Source organism: Aplysia californica, unplaced genomic scaffold (assembly GCF_000002075.1).
Source record: "Aplysia californica isolate F4 #8 unplaced genomic scaffold, AplCal3.0 scaffold00010, whole genome shotgun sequence".
NCBI lineage: Eukaryota > Metazoa > Mollusca > Gastropoda > Aplysiida > Aplysiidae > Aplysia > Aplysia californica.
This window is the reverse complement of record NW_004797280.1, coordinates 2,470,440-2,480,432: the sequence shown is the minus strand read 5'-3', so window position 1 is coordinate 2,480,432 and position 9,993 is coordinate 2,470,440. Positions and strand designations below refer to the sequence as shown.

Here is a 9,993-nt window from a genome sequence, read left to right as displayed (position 1 = left end):
TTGTTTTGTGTTTGTTGGTAGAGTGGAACTCTGATTCAACTAGCGGTCCGGGCGTTGAACGTCGCAGATACAAACGTGTCACAGTCTTTTTTTCCCCCGCCAACTGATCATTATTACAATGATTAGCTAGTCTTGACGTAGATCTATGTAATGAATTGTGCGCTGGTCTATGAAATCAAAAGTTGCCGTATGCTAGGCTCTACACAGACACAACTTTTTGGTAAACAATCGAGATGACACAGGGGTGTGCATTTGAACGAATCTGCCTTTTTTTTTACACAGCTCATAATACACAGGCATTTCAGGCACTACTTGTGACTTCTCTTGTACATTATTTGCTCAGTGCCTGTAATTATCTACACAAAACCTCGTATTTGCTATAACGAACACTCGGATTCAACGAGATTTTAGGTCAAGCTGGGCGACCTCGTTGAATCCGAGTTCCACTGTACAGTAAAGTTAAGCTCACATTGCAGTCTCTCTTCTCCCCCCCCCCCCTCCACCCAGTGTTACAATACTGTTTTCCATGTCTCTTTTCACTGTGATCTTACTCATTGAGCACTGTATAAATGTGTGAAAACAGTAAAGGCATGGTAAAAGACAGTTTTAAACATGTCTGGATTTGTTGTTCAGTTTTAATACTGTACCAAGCATCCAGCTGCAGCAGATCATTTAGAAGGCATGACACATGTCTTTCAGCTCAACAACAAGACATCAATCCTTTTTCCTTGAGGAATAAAGAAATTTGGACCTGGCTCTGATGAGAACTTCAAATGTGACTGGGGCAAGTGTTAGGCCACATTACAAGCGAGAGCTGAACCTCACGGGAAGCAAGCAATGAGCGATAAACTTGGGGGTGGCCATACTATGAGTTGCTTTTCTCAAGCGGGAAACAGCCGAGGTGAAAACTGTTGTGTTGACTGGCCCATGGGTCAGTAACACGATTCAAGAGACGGAATGAATAATTTTCAAGACACGTGGGCATATCCAGACAGCCAGGAAATGAAATCTGCAAACACTGAAATGTGGGGGCACAGTGTTGTCGCTGTCTCATGAGCCAGGCTGAGCGGGAAATGAGAAGAAACATAGTGAAGTATAGTCTCGCTCAAAGCTAGCAAGACTCACCGGGGAATCGCTCATAGTGTGGCCATTTAAATATCTGTTATATATCCTCTCGATCCCGCTCAGCCCTACTCTCCCGCTTGTAATGTGGCCTCCCTCTAAGAAGTGATCAAAGACACAAATTGAAATATCGGCGAATGGTGGAAAGAAAATCTGTCTCAATAAATCATTCATCATTCCCCCAAGATAACTGCAGTTTTTTTTAATGTCACAGGAAGCAACTGATGAAACTTATAAGGGGCGAATTAAAAAAGTACTCTCTATACTGATATTATACTGACTAATCTCTTCCTGCGTGTTTACGCAGGAACTTTTTAAATTTCAGAATTTAGTCTTCGCACGCAAGCTCTTTTTCATCAAACAACAGAAACTAATATCACATACACATGAGACCTCTGAGCTAACCATTCTTATCCACAAGGACAAAGCCTTCGACACAATCTACGTGAACATCACAGGTCATGACATCATAATCTGATTGAAAGAGAATAAAACTTGCCTAAAATACTAGTCTTGCTTAGCATGCACATAGCAGGCAGATTTTCATGTCCCGAATTTTCTTTGTATTTAAAACACGTATGTATAGCGAAATTCGTTAAAAACTAAAAGATCTTCCCCCCCCCCCTCCCAATTTCACTATGTGCGTGCTAGACTATCGGGAAGAAAAATTGAACACCAAAAGTCGTAACAACTATGTACATGCATCTTTATTAATCTCTTAAAACTAAAAACAAAACGCATTGTTCTCAACAAGAGAAAATATATTATAAAGTGACATTTTGGGTGAAAATACTTTTCATTTTGAGGATTCATTTTGCTGTAAGTATCTGTTCTACCCTGGCCACTGGTGATGCCATGTGGCTTTGAGGATATCTGTGGTGCGGAAAATATTGCAAAACTTGAAACACGTCTTTTTTTCCTGGTATGCCCAATACATTTTCCAAAAGTTTATCAGACATGAAAGCGTTGAGCATATACAATTATGAAGTCCTTTTTATACTGTGAAGATTCAAGTTCACTATTTGGCTAACTAAGAACCTAGAACACACCGGAGTTGCTGACACAAGCAATATTTCCTACTCCACTTAAACAACATAGAACAATAAAGGTAGTGATGATGGTATTAAATGCTGTGTTTTTACTGATGTCTTGTCACGAGGAGATCTGCAGATGTTATCACTAAAATAGGTTGATAAAAATCTATTAAATCCTACGAACACACAAGACATTTTTTTATTCTGCATTCAAAACATTTTTGGGGGGTAATAACACATACTTGTTTTTCACAAAGATATGCATCATTACAAAGGAAGTTCCAGCTTCTCCAGTATAGGGCTCTTGTCCTCTTATTCAAATCATCTTGCTTCGGCAGACATTTACCTCTCATATTATATTCCCAACAGAACACATCAGAATGGGAATGATTTTTATGCAATAAATAAAACAGATTTTAAAATTCTGTGTCAGTGCATTGCAGGAAACAAACATCCCGGTAAATACCAAACTGCCAGTATCTGGCAATGGAAGTGCCACTGGACAATGGTAGCACTACACAAGAAAAAAAAAACTGAGGAAAGAGAAATCAGCTCCAGGAAAATTATTTTGAACATATTTTCATTTTCAAATATACACCCTTTAACTTTAATACAAATTGCCGAAGGCAAGGATTCAAAGAAATATTCCCTACTACTATTCCTATCTCTTTTAAGATTCAATAGATCAAGAGGAGTAAAATTTATTGTGGTGAAAAAAAGACATCATCGATATTCACCAGTCTAGATCAGAAATAAAGAACACAGATTCTTGTACGGCTAGCTGCAGCATAAATACGAGGAAAGCTCTAGGCCAAACAGATATACATAGACACTGGAAGCATAACATGAAATAAAGTACTCCTTGATTAGCTACTCCTTGGATAAGACATGGAGGAGTTGGAGTCCTTTTGCAGACAGGGTGGGGTTTGGGAGGAAGTGATATTTGCTTGTAGCTAACTAAACAGAAAAGTATATATGTGAAGAGAACAGGTGACGGTCACTACAGAACCAATTAGATTAACAAAAGAATCTGATTTTTTTTAAAGAGTATAAGACAGACATATAGGGAGAAACATAAGATTGTCACACTTCTGAAAAACATTATTAAGCTGTGACTGAAGCCTGCACATTGAAAGTCCTACTATTTGGAACTGATGTTCAAAAATATTCAAAGAGCTTAAAGACTGACTCCAAGCTGAGACAGTGCCTGTCTATCACTGGAAACTAAACTGCATATTATCTGTCTTCAGCTAACATACATGTTGATCATAATGGAACAAAGTGAGTCAGGGAGAAAGGGGGAAAAAATGAGACAGAAAGGAGAGATTCATAAGTATTGCGCAAATGTAGAAGAAGGGAACGTCGTAACAATGATAATAAAATCTTTGAAATTACCATCATCTATAGAGGGGAAAAAATCACTAAGATAAGTTTGAAGCCAGATCACGTAGAATAAAGAGATGCCTGTGACCCAATCCTAAGTACAAAGATTGGATGCATTAAACACAAAACGTCTGTTTACGTTGCAAGTCCTGAACAATCACCAGCAGTCTTTACAAGAACAAACAGTGCAAAATATCTTTAAAATCTCAGATCAACCACACAATTATTATATTCCCGCAAAGACAGTCCTTCATTAGGCTGTTCTTTTCTGTAGACCAAGAGCAAGCTGGGAGAACAGACACTGCACAAGTGTCGACTCCACACACTCCAGTGTGGCCAAACTCTCCCATACTAGTGAGCACTTCAACAATATCACTGCGTGAAAATCATAACATTGGGGAATTTTCAGTGTGTCACCAGGCAGACACTGCATCAGTGACATTGTGTATTTGTAAACAGTTATATATGATTTGGTATTAACGAAAAGTCTAGAAACTTGCAAACAAACCAGACAGATAAAATCATATAACTATTGAAAATTTATGAATTTCCTATATTCTGATATGTATAACTGCATTTGACATCATTGTATTCATAATGGTCTCTGACAGATAGATCTAAATGACTTCAGCAAACGTACAAACACTCACATGCCCGCGTACAAACACACACATTCCCCTCTCTCTTACACACAAACACACCCACTGACAAACCTGAGAAAATGATAAAGTATGTTTGACACTTGGTGGCTAGAGACTATCTATGTTGTGTTGAGAAAACAGTTGTACTAGAAATAATGAGAGAGTAAGATGCCCAAACGACATCCATATCTCAGATGTTGCATCCAACCACCAGGCCCACACAAGTCATGCACATAACATACAGCCACAATATGCACAAATTAAAATTACATTATCCAGACCTGGCGTGATCTCAGATATGAACAGAAAAATGCCCAGGCCCAACCTGTCCTCAAATCACACAAATCACATTTTCCCCTTTCTTCCTTCATTAGTATTTGATTGAATCTGTGTTCAAGAGCAGAAACAATGCCCGGTCCTTACAGCCTCTTCATACATACTGATGAGCCTTTATCAAAGTTACTGTAAATACGAACAGCTTCACTTATTATATACTGAAATATACATGAAAAACATGATACTGCCACACTCAAGACCCAGTTTATAAAAATGGGCTTCAAGTTTTTAAAATTTCTCAAAGTATAACAGTTCGCCACCTCTCTGTACACAGTTCAAACAGCCAAAACATCCAAATCTGAAGTATTTGTACACATCAGAAAAAGATCTGAGATCTAGGAGGGGACACTGGTAAAATACATGTATATAAATGGCACAAATAGTGCGATGGCATAGACGTCTTCCAACGCTGTGCATCTTCGTGTCTGTAGAAAGGCTTGCATTCACATTCACAGGCCTGATACTTATCCAATGATTATTTTAAAAACTGCAACTGAGGTCATCAGCATCACAGATGTTTTGTTCATCTTAAGCAAGAGTAATAATAAATAATAACAAAATTAGCACTCATAAAAAGAGAAGGTGAGTAATCTCAACAGTACAATGTTTCTCCACCGCAAAAAACCCCCCCAAAAATCTTTTGCACTTTTGGTGAGATTTTGATAACTGGCGAGCTGTGGATGGTATTCAGCTATGTGGGACAAGGTTTATCTTTTCATAAAAATTTGAACTGAAAAGGGTCTCGGAGTGGCAGTGGAATATCAAACTATCAGTTGCAAGTCCTAAATCCTCAAGGATATGAAACTATTTTTCTCCATGTTTCATACACAATTTGCCTTAAATTGATTTTCATAGACTTAATAATATCTTTATTAAAATAGAACCCTCACGAAAACCCACATAGTGGTCAGAAAAAACCCTACTGCAACTGACTGAAAGGATGCCTTCAGGCTTCAGATTGTGACTCAGTATTTGTTGTTGGTGACAGCCATCTCTAGATCATGGTTGCACTTAGCTCCAGATCTTGAGTTTCCAAATGTGTATTGTTAGATTGGAACGCCTAACTGTTTTGAAAAACATTCACCCCTTTTCTCCACCCACATTTTTTATCTGGTAGAAGTAACAGTTTGCCAAGAGGCCTCTCTCATAACTTTGTAAAATTAAAATTTGTACAACATGTAAAATCTAATAAAACATAAGTCCAACACTCTGATGCCACCCCTTGCCCAAAAACCTTGCAGACATTTCCAAAACATAAAAATAAATATTGCAAGGCACTCCTAGACCCATCACGGTTGCACACTACTTGCAATGCCAGGTTCCCATATAACAAAATATCAAACACCTTTATGCTGTACTGGTTTGACAGATGCAATAAATTAATACAACATTGCATCACTTCACTCAGTTGAAGAGACAGTAACAATTTCATGGACTAAGCATAGCTGCATGAGCATTGCACAGTTGATCAATATATATATGGAAACAACATGGTGGATGGTAAACAGTGCACGTAAGCCAGCACAGCATAAAAGCCATTATATAACTTATCAAATGCTTCTAATCCAAACAGATCTCCTCAGAAAAAAGCATATATTTATATGTGTGTGTGTGTGTGTGTGTGTATATATATATATATATACACACACATATACATACACCAATCTGAAAGGATACCAAATATATTGCAGATGAAGGATGAATATTAGTGTTGAATGTATGATCCCTCGTATTGAAATGACAATGCAAAAGAAAAACCAACAGAGAAAATAAATATAAGAATTGATCAAACCAGAGATATTCCCTCCAATATGAAACCAGATAACGGATGAAATGTGGTGAAAACCACAGAACAGATCAGAAATGGTTTTTGTGTCTTTTGACTGAACCAGAGCAAGAACTAGCTCTTTTTTCAAATAATACTTCAAGAGAGGAAAGCATATTCCATGTGAACAAAACCTGTCATTCGCCAAATATTAAAACATTAACAGTTTAGCAAATGCCCCTGTATTGTTTAAAACTCTGTCATTTAATAGTCAGTCCTACTGAAATTATTCAAAAGATCAAACGCTAACACAGAAACTTTTCAATGCAACAATGTCAACTCTATTTTTGAAAACATGAGGAGGAGAACCTCAGAAAGATTCCTTCCCTTTTGCCAAGAGACTGGCCCAGAATAGCACGCATAGTCCAGAGTGAATAGAATTCATTATCTCAACCACCAGCAATGGACCAGCTGCTGTCCACAAAAACCTTGGAACAGGAGGGCCGGCCAGCGTACTTGTGCAATACATCCCACATGTGTTTTGTCCTCTTCGAGTGGCATGGGATACAAGTGCAGAACCTCTTCCCTCTTGCGCACACATCTCTCTCCCTCGATAAATATAGCACAGGCCATCGGGAAGAAGGTGAGCACTCTCAGGCAGACTTGATCACTCTAGCACAAATTCTCTCAGGCATGACTGGGGGAAGGGGGAGGAGGAAATGTATAAAATTGCAAAGATAAAACAGTGGTGGGGGCCACCACCTCATAGAGCGGGAGCCCAACTGTGAGTATGCTATCACATGTAATGGAGCAATACGGAGATGAGGTTCTATGCTAATGTCCTTATCAATGCCCTGACGAAGGTCCTTGACCTTTGGCTTCTTTCTTTTCCTCCAGCAGGCGGTTTGCCACGGCAGCCACCAGAGCAGCTCCTTTTCCACTGCCATCGTGAGACAACATCATTTTGAACTGGATAAAATGAAGAAAAAAAGAAAAAGGAAAAGCATTTTTTAACGTAAAATCTAACAATTGTGACTCGCAATATCATTTCATTCATCTTGGTTTCTCATAGTGAACTTAAAAGGTTCATTTAAGAAAAACTTAGGTCCAGATAGGAAAGTCTCATTATTTAACCCTATATGTATGTCGTGTTTTACTATCATATCCATATGGCGCGGGGAACTCTGTGCCACCACTTTCCAAAGAGGAAATTTACTTGTTAATCCGATCCGTACGCTTTGCACAGCAGTCTATCAAAGTGACTTTTTGGGAAAAACTGGAAGTTTCAAAGAGACCTTCGCACTAGAAGTATTCTAAAATGTGAACAATACAACGCCAAGGGTACAAAATGACCCCAGGGCGTACAGATAGGGTTAATAATTATAATAATAATAATAATAATAATAATAATAATAATAATAGACATCAATTGTATAGCGCAAATTCCCTCTCAACAGCAAGCTCTATGCGCTTTACAATCTATACTAGTATCCCAGCAGATCCGAAAGCATTCTGAAACAACCTCAACTTCCTAGGAAGCATACACTGCAAGCTGCCATTTTATAGGCCCTAAAACACTAACATACTGACCAGATCTTTTGCTGTCTATGGCCCGGTACCCATTCCACCCTAGCTGAAGTGAGGAAAATTCATGTTAAGTGCCTTTTCCAAGAACACAACGTCGGGCCTGAGGCTCGAACCCTCAAATCCACAACCTCACAGTTAGGAGTCTGGTGACATAACCACTAGACTACCAACGCCACATCTTCCAACAGTTTATGAGTTATTTAAAACAGAAGTCTACATAAACATAATTAAATAATGGAAAAGTGAACAGGAGCACTCACAGATATTTGTGCATCAGTGAGGGCCCTCGTCTTCTCCATCATCAGATCGTGGAAAAATGGATGGAAACGATACAATGACCCATCAACACCAATGGTCACCTCCTTTCGCTGCATTTTGTTCAACAAGCATGCGATACCTGGAAATAAGATTATGTAAAATTGTATAAAAAGGTTGTCATTCATTTATGCACCAGAAGAGACAAAAGGCTTCTCTGCTCACCTTTCATTAAACCACCAGAATATTCAAAGTCACAATTCAGTATATTGGAAATAACAATTAGAAATTACGTGAGCCTGCCAGCTCTATTATCACTATGAAAATAAAACACTCACCATTTTGTCAGGCAAAATTTGGACACCATTAACCAACATACAGTTCTACGAGTTACTCACAACACGCCACCACACAGGAATAATTCTAAATCATGGTCAATCCACCCCCATGAGACAAACCCCCATGTTGACTCACCTGCAGAAGCCAGGTAGGCGGCGCGTCGGGAGACCAGGCTGCACACGTGTCTCACCAGCCTGTAGTCCTGCTCGTTGTGGGTCACCAGCTCCAGCTCCTCAAAGATCTGCTTGGTCACCGTGAAGTTGTCCACATCATCACTGGGAACAGCAACAACACAGTCAACTTTGGTTACAGGCTATCTTGTTTCTGAGTTATGTTAAGGAAAAGATTTACTGTCAGGATGACGCACCATCATTTTCAGTCTATCTCGATCAATCACACACTGAAAGCCATGAAAAGAGAGTAAAATTGTTGAGATATACTCATTTCTCAATAAAAACATTTTAGAATTATATGTAACATATTACATTTTGTCAGATCTCTCTGTTATTTTCTTTGTTGAGAAGAGGAAAACGAATCAAAACATGAAGCTCTCACCACACAGAGTTTGACAGAAATGACACAACTTACCCTTCAATCTCAGAGACATATTTGGTGTAGAACCTCCCTCTGGTGGACAAGTGGTAGGATCCCTCCCCTTCAAACAGCAAGTTGTTCTTTCGCAGTCTCTCAATGGCCAAACGGGCAATTTCTCCCAGGAACATGCCGGAGATCATTTTCTCATAACTGAGGACATGCAGACAAGACACAACAAACATTACTAGAAATACGTAGTACTGCCACGAAAATGCTGCAATGCTTTCACTGACTGAAGAATTTAAGTTGCCCTTATACAAAAAAACACATCAAATAAAAATAATTGCGAGTCTAAAACAACGGTTTAAAAATAGGGATACCTCATTCCCTACCATTCACCAGCACAACAATTTTAGTAAAATCACTAAATTTCACAAACACTTCCTTCTAGGAGGAATGGAAACAGATTAAAAGTCTAACTTCAGGGCACACTCCATTGCCCCATTAAGGAGAAAGAAGACTAACATATCACACAGCAGTTGGAAACAGCTGGTGCTTTCACCATGCAAAAGGAATACGCATACAAGAACTGTCAGAGGATTGGAACATAATCATGTCAAAGTTTGTATACTGAAAACACAAGGAGGAGAAAAAGCAGAGGAAAAATAAGAGGCCAGCATATGGGGAACATGTGACTGAAGTAAAACTCACATCTGTTTCCCAGGATTGATGGAGTGCTTGTCAATGGACCGGTCAAAGTCTGTGAGCACAAAGTCCAGGGCACCGCCATTACCAAACGCACCCCACTCAGAGTTGATGAGCACCTGGACATAGACAAGCCATTAGTGTTACTGACGATCAGAATCATGCACCTAGCATGTAGGGTCTTGTCTCACGGTAGAAAGAATAAAACAAGTTAATCTCATATATAATGAACAAAAGCGGGTGAAATACAAGCCCTCAACTCAATAAAACTCTAAAGGACTCAAAGCCTACA

At 39.0% G+C, this 9,993-nt stretch overlaps 1 protein-coding gene across 10 annotated transcripts in view; it reads right to left on the bottom strand.

Moving 5' to 3' along the window:
- Positions 1–1,811: 1,811 nt before the first annotated feature.
- LOC101853898 (hexokinase-2) overlaps positions 1,812–9,993 on the bottom strand; it is a 68,838-nt gene continuing 60,656 nt past the window's right edge. For all 10 annotated transcript variants that reach the window (XM_005089909.3, XM_005089904.3, XM_005089905.3 and 7 more), the window contains 5 exons: positions 9,708–9,820; positions 9,051–9,206; positions 8,598–8,737; positions 8,129–8,265; positions 1,812–7,250 (listed from right to left, as the gene is read on the bottom strand). In XM_005089909.3, coding sequence (XP_005089966.1) covers positions 7,128–7,250; positions 8,129–8,265; positions 8,598–8,737; positions 9,051–9,206; positions 9,708–9,820 — 669 coding nt within the window. In that variant the 3' untranslated portion in view covers positions 1,812–7,127. The remainder of the gene's footprint in view (positions 7,251–8,128; positions 8,266–8,597; positions 8,738–9,050; positions 9,207–9,707; positions 9,821–9,993) is intronic.